General features: G+C 35.9%; 3 protein-coding genes across 7 annotated transcripts; 2 read left to right on the top strand and 1 right to left on the bottom strand.

The window, feature by feature from the left end:
* The first annotated feature begins 7,718 nt into the window (after positions 1-7,718).
* Positions 7,719-10,935, top strand: LOC108321576 (sufE-like protein 1, chloroplastic/mitochondrial). 3 transcript variants are annotated; one of them, XM_017553370.2, is made up of 3 exons: positions 7,719-8,955; positions 9,585-9,790; positions 10,308-10,935. In XM_017553370.2, exon 1 carries the CDS (start codon positions 7,871-7,873, stop codon positions 8,930-8,932), a length of 1,062 nt encoding a protein of 353 aa, XP_017408859.1. In that variant the 5' UTR covers positions 7,719-7,870; the 3' UTR covers positions 8,933-8,955; positions 9,585-9,790; positions 10,308-10,935. The 3 variants fall into 3 exon arrangements, with proteins under 3 accessions (XP_017408859.1, XP_052724324.1, XP_052724325.1); XM_052868364.1 differs by having other exon boundaries at positions 7,720-9,014; XM_052868365.1 differs by having other exon boundaries at positions 7,720-9,014; positions 10,292-10,935.
* On the bottom strand, positions 10,308-10,684 carry LOC108321578 (nuclear transcription factor Y subunit C-2). The gene has a single exon (XM_017553371.2). It carries the CDS (start codon positions 10,682-10,684, stop codon positions 10,319-10,321), a length of 366 nt encoding a protein of 121 aa, XP_017408860.1. The 3' UTR covers positions 10,308-10,318.
* Positions 10,936-12,371: 1,436 nt separating the features above from the next.
* LOC108321600 (mechanosensitive ion channel protein 1, mitochondrial) lies at positions 12,372-17,505 on the top strand. Of its 3 annotated transcripts, XM_017553407.2 has the most exons (7): positions 12,372-12,497; positions 12,675-13,563; positions 13,659-13,936; positions 14,831-14,931; positions 15,413-15,520; positions 16,415-16,636; positions 17,113-17,505. In XM_017553407.2, the coding sequence occupies exons 2-7, from the start codon at positions 12,764-12,766 to the stop codon at positions 17,224-17,226; spliced, it is 1,623 nt and encodes a 540-aa protein (XP_017408896.1). In that variant the 5' UTR covers positions 12,372-12,497; positions 12,675-12,763; the 3' UTR covers positions 17,227-17,505. The 3 variants fall into 3 exon arrangements, with proteins under 3 accessions (XP_017408896.1, XP_052724323.1, XP_017408897.1); XM_052868363.1 differs by lacking the exon at positions 16,415-16,636; XM_017553408.2 differs by lacking the exon at positions 12,372-12,497 and having other exon boundaries at positions 12,504-13,563.
* The last annotated feature ends 304 nt before the right edge of the window (positions 17,506-17,809 follow it).

Below are 17,809 nucleotides of genomic sequence, written 5' to 3'. Positions count from 1 at the left end.
TACAGAAAACTGAAGAAATGCATGCATTTCTGTAATCGGTTACGTGAAGTGGTAACCGATTACAGAGCTTCCCTGGTGGCTGTTTCCTTGCTGCTGCCTGGTGCACGTTGAGGGGCTTGAAGATCTGGGTGTTGAGGGGCTTCAAGAGCTGGGTGCAGAGAAGTGGTTGTGCACATTGAGGGGCTTCATGAGCTGGATGTTGAGGGGCTTCAAGAGGTGGTTGTGCACGTTTAGGGGCTTGAAGAGCTGGGTGTTGAGGGGCTTCTTTTTCTGGGTGCAGAGAGGTCGTTGTGGATGGGTGATGATTCAGAACATGCATGTTACAATTTTCTCAGGCAGTGTGCATCATGAAAGGGTTGAGGGGACATATGGTTATATGTTAACCAGTTTCCAGAAAGAAGAAAGTAAAGGTAAAGTGGTGTATGTTGGTCAGTGGAGGGCACCAGAGCTGCTGTAATGGATGGAAGAGTGTTGGTGGTTGTTGCGCGAAGTGGGAGAGAGACGTTGGTGCATGGTGGATTTCAGTGGTTGAGAAGAGTTATGTTGTAATGGTTGTTATTGATTGCCATTGTAGGGAGTTATGGAGGAGGTGAGGGTGGCCGAGACCATGTGACAGATAAGAAGGTGGAGAGGGAAGATAGAGTTCTGTTGAAACAATGATGGAGAAGCAACCATATGTACTGATTATATGAGGAGTGGATTGTAGTGGGTGATCTATCATGGTCTGACAGTGGGTTTGTGATGCAGGTGTTCACTAGGAATTGCGGTGTTTATCGCGGTGGAGCAAGAAGCGTGAAGGTGGTGGAGATTTGGTAATCCAAAGGTACCAAATCTGGTGGAGGTCAAGGAAGAACATCGTTTTCTATTGCATGAAAATATAAAATTAATTGTTGTTTTGGTTTTGTTTGTTAAAAATGAAAGCAAAGTATCATGAGTTGGATTGGAGAAGTATGAGTTATTAACCCCTTTTTTTTTCTTGCTTTCGTAGGAAAGAGTTCCCTGTGTGGTTGCTTAGTTCTTGGTGAAAGTGCATAAAGGTGTTTAACGTGTTTAAGAGGTAAGTATTTAACATTATTTCAAATGAATTGCGGTTTTGGTTTTCTTTGTTAAAAATCAAAGCATATACTAATGAGTTGTGATGAGTGTAGTATGAGTTATTGATCCAATTTTTTTTCACTTGCTTTCATAGGAAAGAGGTTCTTGTGTGGTTGATTAGTTGTTGGTGAAAGCATCTTCAAGTCTGCATATACGTGTTGAACAGGTAAGTATTTTACATTATTGTCGTATGTTGTAATTATTTGAATGAATCATTGAGTTATGGACATGTGTACCTTAGAAATATAACATTATTTATTTCATATATTTTATGTTCATTTATATTTGTATTCTATTAAATATATTAACGTATTATTATTTGAAATATTAATTTAATTTGTTATATGTATATGTAAGTAGTTAATAAGAAAGATATTAAATGTTTTTATGGTATTATGTTATTAATTTTTTTTTATAATTATTAGTTGAATGTATTAATGTATATTTGTATTTTATTCAATGAATATATGAATTTTAAATTTTTAAAATAGTATGTGTAATTGTTTAAGTAAATATAGATGGAAGAACATATAGATTTATCATATTTGGACCGCGAAGATGTAGATGATGATGTGGTTGGTGTAGACTTCAAGATTATTGGAATGATACGTCAACACTTACAAATAACCACATCATTAGCGGCAATCACAATGTTATGCATTGTTGGACACGCATTGAGTATCTCGAATATGTACTCAACTGATTCGAGTAGTGTAAGCAATTACCTACCTGAGAGAGACTGTCGTAGGGAGCAGTTAATGTCATATCTTGTGCATACTCATCGGTGCCGCGACATTATTAGGATGGGTCCAGAGGCATTTATTAATCTTTGTGAGAGAGTAAGATCAACTGGGTTAGTCAAGGACGCAATTCGGTCGACCGTGGAGGAACAAGTTGCTGAATTTCTTTATATAATTGGTCATAATGTTAAGAATCGTAGTGTGGCATTTTTCTTTCATCGATCAGGTTCGACAGTTAGCAAACACTTTCACAATGTGTTGGACGCTATCATAAGTTTAGAATCAGAATTTCTAATACAACCATCAGGAAATGAGGTTCATCCACATGTGTTGAACAACAATCGATTTTATCCGTACTTTAAGGTAGTGATTTCATTACTTCTGTTAATGTTATTTGAACAAGGAAGATAACAAATTCTGTGACATATGATGAGTTAATATTTTTATGTTTAGGATTGTTTGGGGGCCATAGACGGTACTCATGTTAGGGTAAGGGTTCCAAGTTCTGAAGCTCCGAGATTTCGAGGAAGAAAAGATTGGCCAACACAAAATGTCTTTGCGGCGTGTGATTTTGACATGAAATTCACCTACGTTCTAGCTGGATGGGAAGGCACTGCATCCGATTCAAGAATATTAAAAAATGCTCTTGATCGAGATGATCCATTGGTTATCCCCCAAGGTCAGTGTGTAAACAATCGATGTCCATGAAATTATTTAGTAGTGACTAATTACCTTTGTATCTGGAAAATTGTAGGAAAATACTACCTGGGTGATGCAGGTTTCATGTTGAAAAGCACAATTTTGACTCCATATAGAGGCGTAAGATATCACTTAAAAGAATATACACGCAGAGGACCACAAAATGCACGGGAGTTGTTTAATCATCGGCACTCGTCGTTGAGAAACGTAATTGAAAGAACTTTTGGTGTGTTGAAAAAAAGATTCCCTATCACTGAACCACACTATGGATTAGAGACGATGACTAATATCATACTAGCTTGTTGTATATTACACAACTTCCTTCGGGGCGTGGATAACGATGACTCCTTACTTGATGAAGTTGATAACGAGTTGAATGAAAGGGAAGAACATGATGGGACTTCATCTCAAGTTAGAGAAGAGGACCATAGGATTGGTAGTAGTATTAGGGATTGTATAGCTGATCAAATGTGGCGTGATTACCAAGCATCGTAGTTATTGTATTTGATTGTATTCTATTTTAACTTATTTTTATCTGTATGAGAAGAACATATTATTAAGGATGTTTTATGTTAACTTAATAAATATTTCTTGACTCTTTAGGTATAAAATGAATAGGGGTAAGGCACCCGCCATTCCGTCCTCTGGTCCTACTAGAAAGTTCATGAAATGGACTGAGGACATGGACGCACGTCTACTGCACTGCATGATCGAGGAATCAAGAATGGGTAATAGGGTTGATGGAAGCTGGACAACCCAAGCATATACTAACATAATTGATCATCTTCACAGCGCTGGGTATGTCGCAGTTACAAAAAATAATGTCAAAAATCGTCAGAAAGTGTTAAAGGATAAATGGCGTGAGGTGCATGACTTGTTCTCTGGATTGAGTGGATTTGCTTGGAATCCAGTAAGTATGACATTTCATGCTGAGGACGAAGTATGGCTTGACCTGATTCAGGTATTTATAAAAATATTTATTTTTTATGTGGATCCTTAATATACTTAATATGAAGCAGTTTGTTTATTGTCTTTGTTGTTGCAGTCACGGCCAGCTGCGGCGAAGTGGAGAGTTAACAGTATAAAACACTACGATTTAATGGTCGAGTTATGGGCAGCTGATCGAGCTACTGGGAGTGGTGTTCGAACTGCTCGTCAAGCTCGAAGACAACGTGTTGGTCCTCATGTAAGTGTTGATTTAAATCAAAATATTGAGTATATTCCAGAACAGTCTCAGTGGACAGGGTACAGAGACCCAACTCCACCATCCCCTCCTCCATCTGTTGATGAGTATAGTCCGGGACAGACTCAATCTGTGCCTTCCGTCCCATCTGGTGGGACTTCTTCCTCACGAGGCTCGAAAAGGAAGGCACCTATGGTGGATTCTATTGATACCCAATTTGATAAGTTGACGAATAGTCTGGATGAGTTTGCAAATGTACTAAGCTCATCAAATGTACATTTTGGTGTAATTTCTGATGCCGCCGTGCGTCAAGTATCAGCGATGGAGGACAGAAATGAAATACTACGTTCCCAAACCAAGATTCTTCGTCGCACCCCCAATTACACATATACTGAGGCGGACATTTATGAAATGTTGATTGCTATGAACATCAGTGACGATAATTTGCTAGAGCAGTGCTATGATTTCTTATGTCGAAACCCGACATGCACGAAGAGGTTGATGGGATTGCCACCACATAAGCGGTGGAACAAATTATGTAAAATGATATCGGGCGGTGACTGTTAAGAATTTCCATATATGACTTACTACTATTAGTATAAGGACGCAATTTTGTATTAGTGATTTAATTATGACTTATTATTTTTCTATGGTGGATGTAATATTTTACTTCTATTATATTAACGATGTAATGATTTGGTTGAATATGTATCATTTCTTGATTTTATCGTTATATAGAACTAATGTGTTATCATATCCTTTTTTTTTTGTTTTAATAAATAGCTTGTTGTTGAACAAATTCTCAGATGGCATCATCATCAACAAGAAGGTCAAAAAGAACCCGTAAGGGAAAAGAAACTGTCAATGAGGCAGAAGATGCACCCCATGTTAGACCATCTGTACAAGAACAATTAGATCAGCGGCGTTTTTTCACTCACAGTCATCAAATGGAGAACTATGCAGCTGATTTCTATACAAGAAGTGTAATTCCTCCAAAGATAATGAATTTTGATTCATTCACTGGTTCAGGGTTATTTTTCCAACAACAGCTTCTTTTTCAAGGGTTGAGCCAATTTCTGACATTAGAGGGACCCTACTATCCGGATTTAATCAAAGTATTTTATTCAAATCTTAAGATATCTGCAAATGGATATTTGCTCACTAAGGTCAATAGGAGAAAAATTAGATTCAAACCTGCTGATTAGTTGACTGTAGCTAACTTGAAGTACGACGGTCAGAAATTATGTTACTCAAATATCCCAGACGATTATCCATATGACTGCGACATGGCATTAGCTACTATGGTTATACCAGATTTGGAGGGTGGTCAAGGTGTTTTAACCGTTGGTTGTTTGAATATCAATGATCGGCTTCTCCATTATATTATTGTGCATATGTTGACTCCACGACCAGGGAATTATGTCAGGTTATTGCACGAAGATATTTTTATGATATGGGTGCTGAAAAATAATATACCTATCAATTGGCCTCATCACATCATGCAGCATATGCTTAAATGCAAGGTCAATGACACAGCCCTCCCATACGGTGTCCTTATCACACACATCATGCAATATTGTGGAGTTGACGTCTCAGCCGATCCCAACACTCAAATAGGGTCCCGACATCACTTTTCTATCAATTCTTTGAAGAGGATGAAAATTGTTTATGTCAACAGTGCTTGGCAACACGATCTGGATGATGATGAAGAAGAAGACCAATCACACCCTCATCAAAACCCTATGCAGCCTCCTCCACCTCTATCAAATGCTAACATGATAACTCAAATGTGGGATGGAGTACAAGACTTGAGACATAGGATGCAGGGTATGGAACAAATGCAGGTACGGGTACAACGTATTGAAGATAACTTGGCAAACCTTTCCCTAGACATGAACCGCCAATTTACTAACCTGAATCAAAATGTGAACTCGATTCTTCACCATTTAGATGATTAAGAATATTTGTATTTCCGATAATGTATTCCATGACTTGAATGTCTTTATTGTGGTTTGTATGTGACTTTGAAATCTTAAATTATGTTAAAATTTCCCTAAACATTTTAAAATATATTTATTTTACTACATTATAACTTTTATAATTTTTAAACAATATTTTTAACAATTATTAATAATTTTTTATCTCTTTATAAACTTTTTTACAATTAAATATAACATTACAAAATAACATTTTATAATACTTTTATAAGAAGGGCAATTTGGTAATCTACATTTTCTATCAATTAAACTAATTTTTAAAATCAATCACATCAATCAAATCGTACACTAATTCTCACAAACTTTCCTTCCAAATCCACTCTCAATTAACCTCAAATCCACTAAAAAAAAACAACAAAAAAATTACCCTCAAATCCACTCAAATCCACTCAAATCATCTCCCCCAAATCATCTCCCTTAAATCCCTTAAAAAGAAAACAGCCTAAGCCTGTGTTCGCATCAACAGATTGTACTGTTCATGCGAATTTGAGAGCGAGGATTTCCCAAAACGGTGCTGTTCGTTTGAGGTGAAATGCACGGATCATCGCGGACGGATTTGCGGGATACAGTCCGTTTTTATCACTCGCAAAAATGAAGAGATTTGCGTGGATAGTTGATGAAAAGTCAAGTGTGCCCTTGAGTTATTTTTGTTTTGCCATGCGCGTGTACGTTGGGAGGAAGAATGACAAAGTGCGTGGTCATGGGAAGAAGAAGCAAAGAGTTGAAGAAGAAGACGAAAGAAATTGCGTGAAAGATGAAGAAGATGATGAACAGTGCAGCTGGAGGGTTGTAACCGGTTACAGCAGACGTAATCGGTTACGTGTGTATGAACAAATTACACGCGGTGGTGTAATCGATTACGGGTAACGTTAACCGGTTACAGTCTTGATGATGCAGCGTTGTTGGGTGCTTGGCCGGCCTCGGGAGCAGGTTCTCGATTGCGGTGGCGGTGGCTGGACGCGATTCAGATAGGAAGTGGCGGTAGCTCGTCGTGGGGGTATTCACGGTGAATGGTGTTGTGGTTGTCGATGGCTGGAAAATGAAGATGCAGGTTCAATGGAAGAGGTTGCTATTGTCAAATCTAGGGAGAAAGTCTCAGCCCAGAAAAGAAAACGAGCTGGAGACGGTGCACGGTGGTGGTCGGTGTGGGCTGTGGCTCCCTCAACGCGGAGGCATGTGCTGGAGTGTAAGTCTGAGGTTGACAGTGGGAATGGTGGCTGCCATGCACGCAAAGGCTGGAAAGCCACTGCCTTGAAATCTCCTTCTCATTTTTATATTTTTATTTATTTTTTTTTTGGACTTTTCTATTTTGTATGTTTTTGTATTTTGTATATATATTAATTTTTATGGATTTTATAAAAATGAAAATAAAATAAAACTAAAGTAAAATAAAGTTAATTAAAACCAAAAATAAAATGAAAATAAAAGATGAAATAAAGATAAAATTAAATAAAAAAGAAAAGATTTATTATATTTTTTATTTGATTTTTATTTTTTATGAAAATAAACTAAAAATGAAGATAAAATAAAAATGGGAATAAAGAGAAAAAGGATACAAATTTGACACACGTTTTTAAGATACCCGAACAAAATTGGGTGTTGACACTTACGTAACAAATAAATTTATACTACTTGGTAGTAAATTCAATTACAAACAAATACTAAATTTAAAAAAAAAATTCATTTCATAATGCATTATAATTTATATAATTTAATAATAATTAATTTAAAAATTGTTTATATTTTTTGTCCCTTTATAAACATTTTTACAAATAAATATAACATTATTAAATAACATTTTATATTATATTTATAACCAGGGGCATTTTGGTAATCTATCATTTTTAACAATTAAACTATTTTTTTAAATCTATCACATCATTCAAATCCTACACTAATTCTCACAGACTTTACTTCCAAATCCACTCTCAATTACTCACAAATCCACTCAAAAAAACAACTATAAAATTACCCTCAAACCCACCCAAATCATCTCCCCCAAATCATCTCCGTCATTTCACCCCAAGAGAACAAAGCCTAAAGGTTGGAATAGTATGACTCTATTCTTAGGCCACGAAAAGCCTACAAACTAATGAATGAAAGATTGTCTCTGTCACTTTCAGGTACATTCTCAACTGCTGTAACTATCTTCAACAATGGCTACCAATTCGGTTTTATCATCTTCCTTTCGATTTGTCACTACCACAATCCCTCTCTCCCTCTTCCCCAAAACCCCAACTTTCCTTCCTTCTCTAAGAAAAACTCTCTTCTCTAAATCCATCACCTTCCAGAGACTTCCATCATCACCACCGCCGCCGCCGCCATCATCATCGTCATCATCATCACCGTTCTCATCATCCAATTCCCTTCAACCCATCGAAGACCTTCCCCCGAAGCTCCAAGAAATCGTCCACCTTTTCCAATCCGTCCACGAACCCAAGGCCAAATACGAACAGCTCCTCTTCTATGGCAAAAACCTCAAACCCCTCGAGCCCCACTTCAAAACCAACGACAACAAGGTCCAAGGTTGCGTCTCCCAGGTCTGGGTCCGAGCCTACCTCGACCCCAACCGCGACGTCATCTACGAAGCCGACTCCGACTCCGTCCTCACCAAAGGCCTCGCCGCGTTGCTCGTTCAGGGCCTCTCGGGTCGACCCGTTGGTGAAATCATTCGGGTCACGCCAGATTTCGTCACGCTGTTGGGGTTGCAGCAGAGCCTGACCCCCTCGAGGAACAACGGGTTTTTGAACATGCTTAAATTGATGCAGAAAAAGGCGCTTATGCTGTACGTGGAAGCTGAAAGGGGTGGTGAGTTCACTGAATTGAAGTCACCCGAGTCGAATTCTGATAGCATTGTTGAAAATCCTTCAAGGGGTGGAGAAAGTTCTGAACTTGGTGAGGGTGATGTTGGTTTGGATTCTGAGGGTGGTGTGGAATTGGGAGGGAGGGGGAAGAGGATAAGGGAGAAGTTGCAGAAGGAGCTTGAGCCTGTTGAGTTGGAGGTTGAGGATGTGTCTTATCAGCATGCGGGGCATGCTGGGGTTAGAGGGAGTGATGGAGAAACGCATTTCAATGTTAAAGTTATGTCTAGGGAGTTCGAAGGGAAGAGTTTGGTTAAGAGGCATAGGCTTATTTATGGCCTTCTGCAAGAGGAGTTGGAAACTGGATTGCATGCCTTGTCTATCGAGGCGAAGACGCCGGCTGAAGTTGAAGGATGAGAGTTCATTAGGCTGCAAGAGAGGTCAAGGTTTTCTGAGTTTTGTTTGTTGAACCATAATGGTGCTCGGTATTGTTAGAAGGGTAAATTCTATTTGTTGGAAACCTACGCTAATGAATGCAATTGAATGGATTTAGATTTGTTGAAGTTGAGGCTTTCACTCCAATAATGTAAGAATTGTCGTTTAAAAACAGATGTAATGGATTGCAATCATGAACATGTTTTCTCATTATTGTTACATGGTACGAATAATAGTGTAATGCAGTGCTATCATGCCATGTTCTGCTCATTCATGGTCAGACTCTGTTGGATGTTGTCTTTAGAGTTTAGATTGTCCAGCCATTCTTTTCATCAGTTTTTAAACAGACGCCAGGATATCTGATTAAGTTACCTGATTGCACGTGTGTTTTTAATTTTATAATTTCCTTTGATTTTTGGGCTTGAACTTATGTACTTGAAAACTTCTTCGGATGATATGTAAATTGAAGGTCACACTTTACGTTTACATGTTTGCATTCTCACACACTATTGATACGAAGCTATTGCCCGAGTTCTATAGTCTTGTTTCTTGCATAAGCTTTTGATGTTGAGACTATGATATACTTTCGCCTCATTCATTGAATGACAACCCTCTTTTCATGCTAACTTTGTAGGTTATTGTGAACAAGTCCCGTGCCATTGTTACCTAAATTTCTCTGCAAACGGAGGATTTAACTAAGGTTCCCCATATATCAGAAGATGTAAAGGCGATGGTCAGATCAGATGCAAAGGTTTTATTGGAAAGATGTTCCCCACTATTTCTTGTCCTGTTGGAAAGTCATATGCAGAATTGACTCTAGAATTCAACCTCAAACATATGGTACCTCACTCATTTGAATCCCTGAATTTAACCATATTATGGTTGTTTTATACTTGATGAATCCTTTTTGTTCATAAAATGGTTTTGGAAAACTTATTCTTAAATGAAAATTAATTTTAAGAAATTGACGTACAAGCGCAGTGAAACACCTGTAGGAAGTACTATATGAAGATGATATAATTATCATTTTAAGTTCCTTTTGCTTCATTTTATTTGCATTTATTTTGATTGGATTTCCAGTTTTTTCTACCTTTATTTTGACCATTCAAGGAATATTCAAATGATGTCTCACTGCACCTAAATGAAAAAGTTATGCAGCCTTTATCTTACTGCCTAAAGTCTAGAAGAACTAGTAATATACAGTTACTGTGTGTCTTAAAAATCATGGCACAACTTCATTCATTCAAGTATAGTGATGCATAACCAACAGATAAACTCTCTCTCACACACACACACATACATATGTATATTACAATAATTACATGAACTCAAATTCTGTAGCTGCTGTTGTGTTTAGGTTGCTGAAGACTAATATATAGTTTCTACCTCTATGGTAGAGGTGGTGCCACCAAGTGGATGGCTGTCAGAATTGGAAACCAAAGTGATCAAAAAGTCAAATAGATCAGTGGCTATAATTGCAGAGGTCAAATCCTCTTTGTGCAGAGTCCTCCTTTTGCCTTGGATGGCCATGATCCAGGACCTTCTAGTAAGTTCCTCAATGAAGAGCTCACAAGCCTTGGAGAAGATAATTGGAGCCTCCCCTGATATCATTTTAACATCATCCCCTGACTTCTTCATGATCTTCTTGATCCTTGCCAAGGGCAGAGAGTGGGGTCCTGTCCTTCCTGATACCCCTCCACACAGTAACCCTGAATATGCACCAGCTTGTCTCATATCTGTTCTACTTCACTCCTATGTGCTTCTGAGTTAATTTCAGCTTCAATGCTCTCTGATATACTCTTAATTCTAGCTTCAGTGTTATATATACACCATTTTCATTGAATCTTTCATAGTTTCACTCCAATAACATGGCCGGCCAAGCCTGCTTTTAGCTCACAAATTGGAGTTTTAATAAATATCTATGATGAATTCTTAATTAGACTCTTTGACTGCAAGACTTTTATACTATTTATATATTTGTTGCTTGTGTCAAGAAACATTAGGGATGAAGTATAAAAAGTTTATGACTTGGTAAAGCATTATCAATAATGACAAGGATTCTTTGCTAATACAGCAAAGTATTTAGCAGTTTGAAAGGATTGGTCAATAAAAGAAACATATTAGGCTCAAATTAAACTTTTGGTGTCACGATCTACAGCAACCAGTTCTATAAAATTGTACGCTTTTGGATATTTCGAACGTTCAGCATTCAACCAGTTCTATATGAAATTAGTATACACCAAGCAACTTTATAACACGTGAAAGTTCATTTTATATTCAGTAGCATAATAACTTATAAACAGGCCTTGTGTGAAAAATGAAACATTAAACAAAATAATTGGAACTTAGTAGTGTTATAAAGTTTTTGATATTGTATTAAACTTTTTTATATTTCTATATTAGGTACCAAGTAGTCATATGTTAACTTTTAATGGAGGGAATGAGACTAAGGAAAACTGATACTGTTTGACTAAATTTTTCATCATGCACTCAAAAAGGATAGCGAAGTGTCATATTATATCAGTATTTAACACAGTAGGCAAAGTTAAGGTTGTTTTGTGAAAAAAACAATTGAACTAATTTTATCTAAAGAAATTTTACTGACTAAAGTTTTTATATTTTCAAACTTAAGAAGCCAATTATTTTAATTGATATGTAAAAGCAATTTTTTTTTATAGAAATTCTATTAGAAGAAACATAAAAACGACCAAACACTTTCAGAATTTCAAAATCAAGAAATATATTCATCCTTTTATCATATTTCACTTGAACAATAAAATTTTAATTTTTTTTATTCTCTTAATTCGTTCATTGCATTCCTTTAAAAAAAATCCATTGCCTTCCTCTAAAAAAACGTTCATTACCAATTTTTTTTTTTCTTCCTTTAAAAATTAGACAAAATCCGTAAAAATCACATAACAAAATAATTCAAGACAATTTTTTTTAATCATTTTCAAATCTTAATTTAATATCATCATATTTTGCAGTTTGCTATGAAAGATCCGCATAGTTTTTATTAATTATTATAACTTTTAAAAATGTTCATTAAATGCACCTTTTTCTTTAAAAATATAATTTAAAATACCAATAGCATATATTCCTAAATTTTTGTCTCACTTAATACTGTTTACAAGACTCTCTTTATTTTATTTTAAATTACAGTGAACAATTATTAAATTGAAAAGTCTCATTTATTGAATACTTATATCTAATTTTTTAAAAAATCATACTTATGCTTGATTCTTTTTAAATTTTGTAAATACTAATAAAATGAAAGATTGTCCATACATTATAAAGATTAAAATATTAGTGATAAAAAATGTTAATCATAAAAATAAAAGCTTAAACATTTTTCTTCAAATTTTCTATAAAATAAGACTTAACTTTTTTTACCCTCTCGAATTTTCAATGTCCAAACTGCAGGTGAGTTACCATCCAGTGATGCTGTGCCAAAAAATATTATTAATTTATTGGGTTGTTGTCTTTCTTTCCAAGGCAAGTAAAAGAAGATTCTGTTAGTTCCCAAATGAAATCATTCAGGGCGAAAGTAAGACCTCGTTTATGGCAGTCTCTGCTAATTTATTTCCACTCTTTTTTCTGCTGACAAATACTCTATGCTTAGGGTTTATCAATTAATTCTATTACTCTGAATTGGTTATATCAAATTTTAATTCAATCTAATTATGTTGTGATTGCATTCTGATAATTGTTCTCGAATTCGCAGATTGACTCGTTACTGTATTTGATTGATATTGTTCCATACAATGTCATCGCTGTTTACTTTCAAATGTTGAGTTGTTAGTTTGTTCTACAATGGCAGCTGTTAGGGCTTCCTCTGTAAGACGTATAGGAATCACAATCAATGTTTCTTTCAGTACGGAATTAGTTCAGCACCGTCACTCTCACCATAGTGTGTTCATGAACCTTGCAAGGTTGCCGAGTGATTTACCTAGTCATCCTTATTACAAAAGAGAGTTGCAGTCTGCTAAGAATCAGTTTAGTAACTTGGCTTCTGAATCCTTTGGAAGTAGACACCAATTTGGTACTAGATCCAATGTATCGTATAATCCTAGATTCTCTAGCTATTGTTTTCGGAGTGCCCTTCCTTTTGCTTCTGCGAGCCACGTGTTGAATCGCCGATTTTATTCGTCGACGGTGGGTGGTGATAAAGGAAGTAGAGATGCTGGTACAGAAGTCTCTGCCGGTTCTGGTGCGAGTGACATGAATACCACTGGTGATTCTGTTGCTGGGGGTGATTGGGCTGAGAGGATTAGAGATGTTTGGAAGAGTGTGGGAGAGTCAGCATCATATGCTGGGGAAAAGGTTAAATCAACGTCCGATGATCTCAGTCCATATGCTCAGCAGTTGCTTGATTCACACCCATATTTAGGCAAGGTGGTTATTCCGGTTGGTGGTACTTTAACTGCTACGCTAATAGCTTGGTTCTTGATGCCTGTGATTTTGAGGAAATTTCACAGATATGCAATGCAAGGTCCCGTTTCTCTATTGCCAGGAAGCATGTCTGGAGATCCAGTTCCTTACGAGAAAAGCTTCTGGGGTGCTATGGAGGATCCTGTGCGATATTTAGTTACCTTTATGGCATTCTCACAAATGTTAGTGGGTTGTATGTATACACTCAGTCATTTTTTAAATGTGTCATTTTGTTTGCTGTATTTATGGTTATATGACAGCTGACTTTGATTTCCAGTGGTGTAATGGTAGCTCCAACAACTATAACCGCAGAATATCTTGCACCAGTTTGGAGGGGTGCAGTCATAGTTTCATTTGTATGGTTTTTGCATAGATGGAAAACAAATGTTTTTGCACGGACATTGTCCAGTCAAAGTTTACTTGGACTTGATAGGGACAAAGTGCTCGCTCTTGACAAAATCTCATCAATTGGTCTATTTGTGATTGGTATAATGGCTTTTGCTGAGGCTTGTGGTGTGGCCGTGCAATCTATTGTTACTGTTGGTGGTATAGGAGGTAAGTATTAAATTAAATTAAGTCTGATGAATTTAATTTTGGATTCTTAATATTTTTTGGCATCTCTGTTACCCCTATGTGTTTGTTTTTCATTAAAGTTGAGTGTTGATTGAAGCCGAAAAGTCTTGTTGATCCGATTTCGAAAAGAAAAGTTCCTTATAAGCATAGAATTTGGTCGAAAGATGACAACCATTAGCACTGTAGAAATTGGTATATTATTATCTGGTGTGGTAAGCTTCAGTTTGCTTAAATAAAAGGGTCAAGTATGACAAATAATTTGAATTAGTTTATAAAAGGGTCAAGTATGACAAAAATTATTTGCAAGTTGTATTGGGATAAGTATACCTACTGAAGGAATTGATTAGGCATCTATTAATGGTGCTTTTCGTTCGCAAAACAACTCAAAGGGAGAGTACGCACAGCATAAGTTGTTTTTATAAAAATACACTGTACAACTAGGTCGTCTAATTTTGACCTCTAAAGTTAGGGGAGTCCACTTTAGAGAATAAAGTGCAGTAATAGCTTTTAATTTGCTAATCAACAGTTGTGATACTAACAAGATTCAAAGCTTGATATACATATGCTTGATTTTGTTACATTTCTCAACTGTTGATTCGTATTTTTTCAATGAACAGTTGACTTTAGAGGAGTTGCATTCTATTTTTAGAATTGTAAAACAATGAAGAAAGTCAGCAGTAGGTAAATGAAAGAAATAGAATACACAAATGCACATATAGTATTTCTTTTGTTCCGTTTAGCAGAACCATCAGCTATCCAGTTGATAAATGTTTTATCATGTTGTTGACTTGCTCCCCATTCCTTGACAAGTTTCACTCATTTTTTACCAATAAAACAGAGAATAGAAGACTTCATGTTTCTTTCTTTCTTATGCAGGAGTGGCTACTGCTTTTGCTGCCAAGGACATTCTTGGCAACGTGTTTAGTGGTTTATCTATGCAGTTTTCTAAGCCTTTTTCAGTTGGAGATACAATAAAAGTATGTTGATTTAGTAGGTGAACATTAAGGATTGGTCCTTTTATGGTATAATTTATTTTCTGAACTATGGTCTTTCACTTGAATGCCCTCTCTACGGTTAACTTTTTAGGTGAGGAGTTATAATTAGTTTTTTTACTTCATGCACATTATTAAGTTAGATAGTCCTTCATTATTGGTGCTTTTTTCAAATGGCCCAACGTGTAGTGCATATATAGATGTAGTTAGTACGTCTAGCTTTAGGATTAGGATTGATATGAAACATTGGAGGGCCCAAAATAAAAAGAAAAAAAATTAGATGAGTGTTTTGGAGAAAAGATACCATGAGTTTGGATTGATTAACATACTTATCATAAATTTTTTTGTAACTGCAAAGAGCATTTCCCAAAATTCGGAAATCGTGAAGTGTTCTTGCATCAATGGAGGTCTTCCCCTGGTTAAGTTTCATGTTTCTTATCTGTCTGAGAAATTTTAAAAATTGCAGGCAGGCTCGATAGAGGGTCAAGTGGTGGAAATGGGTCTTACTACTACATCTTTGCTGAGTTCAGAGAAGTTTCCAGTCATTGTTCCAAACTCATTTTTTTCTAGCCAGGTGGGTCTCTATGCTCACTTCTGCTTAAGCAATACAGAGAAATGGGGCCCATAATTTAAGATTAGTGAAGTCTATTCTATTGTTTCTTTCTTTCTCTAAAATGTATCTATGTAAATGACTTTACGAAAGAGAAAATATGTTCTGAGCACTTGCACATTACAAATTTATCTTTGGCACTACATCATGCTAAGATATGCAACTAGTTGGAAAATTTTGTTTGTAGTTTGACTTTCGAAGCACTAGTTTGAGAAAGCATATATATAGTTCTCTTGTCTTTCATCTTATACTTCTGTTTAAGCCGACCTTTTTGCTCCTTGGTTTGTTTTAGTTAGTTTTATTTCATAATCTGTTGCAAGAGAAAAAATAAATACGAATATATTATGAAGGAAGAAGAAAATGCTGACATGTGCCTGTGTTTCAAACCATGTTTTTTTTTTCTTCTTATCTTGAACATGATTTTTCTTTTATTTCATTATTCTTTTGGTCAAATAATTTTGTAATGCATTGCTATCATACCATGTGCTGCTCCTTCATGGTACACTGTTGGATATTGTCTCTAGAGTTTAGATTTGTCAAGCCATTCTTTTCGTCAGCTTTTAGACTGAAGCCAAAATATTTGATTAAATTACTTGATCGCACTTGTGTTTTTAATTTTTATACTTCCCTTTGATTTTTGAGCTTGAATTTGTGTAATTGAAAACTTCTCTGGAGGATATATAAATTGATGTTCACACTTCACGTTTACATGTTTGCACTCTCACACACTATTGATACGAAGCTGTACCTTAATTCTATGAGCATGTGTCGTGCTTAAGCTTTTGATGTTGTGACTATGATATACTTTATTTTCCTCATTCATTGAATGGACAACCCTCTTTCATGCTAACTTTGTAGGTTATTGTGAATAAGTCCCGTGCTGAATATCGTGCCATTATTAGCAAAATTCCTCTGCAAAGTGAGGATATAAGTAAGATTCCCCAGATATCAGATGATGTAAAAAGCATGCTCAGGTCAAATGCAAAGGTTTTCTTAGGGAAAGATGTTCCCTACTGTTTCTTATCCCGTATAGAAAGTTCATATGCAGAATTGACTCTTGGGTACAACCTCAAACATATGGTACCTCACCCATTTGAATCTCTGATTTTAACAATATTATGTTTTTTCTTTCATAGTTGATTAATCCTTTTTGTTCATAATTTGGAAAAATTATTCTTAAATGAAAATACATTTTAAGAAATTGACGTGCAAGCACAGTGAAACACCTATAGGAATACTATATGGAGGTGCTATAATTATCTTTTAACTTCCCTTTGCTTCATTTTGTGTTGCATTTATTTTGATTGGATTTCCAGCTTGTTCTACATTTGTTTTGACCGTTCAAGGAATATTTAAATGATATCTCACTGCCGCTAACTTTCGAACACCATACTTAGACCTGTAAGTAGGAATAATGGTCTGGCCAACTGGCCAAGGAAACTGATTTTCTGATGGGTTTCTAAAATAGATACAGGAGGATCTGTTACTTGCAATCTTCAGAGTTAGTTGTGATTCCAAGTTGATTACTGATTATCTTGTGTCTCTGCTTTCTACAGCGCAAAGATGAACTATACTCTGCTGAACAAGAAATTCTGCTTCTGGCAGTTCAGATCATTAAAAATCATGGGGTTGCTCTCGGCAGCACATGGCAAGAAATGCCTTCTAAATGATGTGCTATGCAAGTAGACAGTTTTGGAAGAAGTGGTTGCAAGACATCGTGAGCTTTAGCTTTTACTAATGCAATGCTTACAAGGAATTTGTCGTTCATTCACACTAAAGCAGTTTTCCAATACTATAGTTTCCCCTGTGCAGTTGGTTCATTTGCCTTCAGGTTTTAATTTTGATTTACTAATGTGATTTTTTTCGTTGAGTGAATTTTGGCACTATGTTTTTACTTAGAAGTTATTTTTTTAATATACCCCTTCATTATTATATTTCGGTGAAATAAATTACTCAAATATCATGGCTAAATTTAAAAATACAATTTCAATTTTTATTATCAATATAATTAATCACAATAAAATAACTTAATGAATTATTTCGATCCACCTAACTAAGATATACAAGGTTGGAGTTTCCACCATCGATCTCATGGCAAAAGGCCTTAATGTTAATTTTGTAATCTAGTGTTTTTTGTAATTTTTTTTTAGTCTCCTAACGTTTCCAAATGTTTTATTTTGGTTACTACCATGAAGATCTATTGCAAAACCTTTAAAAAAACTACGTTAACATTTATCACATTTGCAAACTGAC

Source organism: Vigna angularis, chromosome 9, assembly GCF_016808095.1.
Source record: "Vigna angularis cultivar LongXiaoDou No.4 chromosome 9, ASM1680809v1, whole genome shotgun sequence".
Taxonomy (NCBI): domain Eukaryota; kingdom Viridiplantae; phylum Streptophyta; class Magnoliopsida; order Fabales; family Fabaceae; genus Vigna; species Vigna angularis.
Note: the sequence above shows the minus strand (reverse complement) of the source record. Positions and strands in the feature narration are given on the sequence as shown.

What these genes read in the sequence shown, in the direction of transcription:
- LOC108321576 (XM_017553370.2), top strand. Translation starts at nt 7,871, where the DNA reads ATGGCTACCAATTCGGTTTTATCATCTTCCTTTCGATTTGTCACTACC.
- LOC108321578 (XM_017553371.2), bottom strand. Translation starts at nt 10,684, where the DNA reads ATGAGACAAGCTGGTGCATATTCAGGGTTACTGTGTGGAGGGGTATCA.
- LOC108321600 (XM_017553407.2), top strand. Translation starts at nt 12,764, where the DNA reads ATGGCAGCTGTTAGGGCTTCCTCTGTAAGACGTATAGGAATCACAATC. An exon ending in TACTGTTGGTGGTATAGGAG is followed by an intron (nt 13,937 to 14,830) that starts GTAAGTATTAAA and finishes TTTCTTATGCAG; the next exon opens with GAGTGGCTACTGCTTTTGCT. An exon ending in GGTACAACCTCAAACATATG is followed by an intron (nt 16,637 to 17,112) that starts GTACCTCACCCA and finishes TGCTTTCTACAG; the next exon opens with CGCAAAGATGAACTATACTC.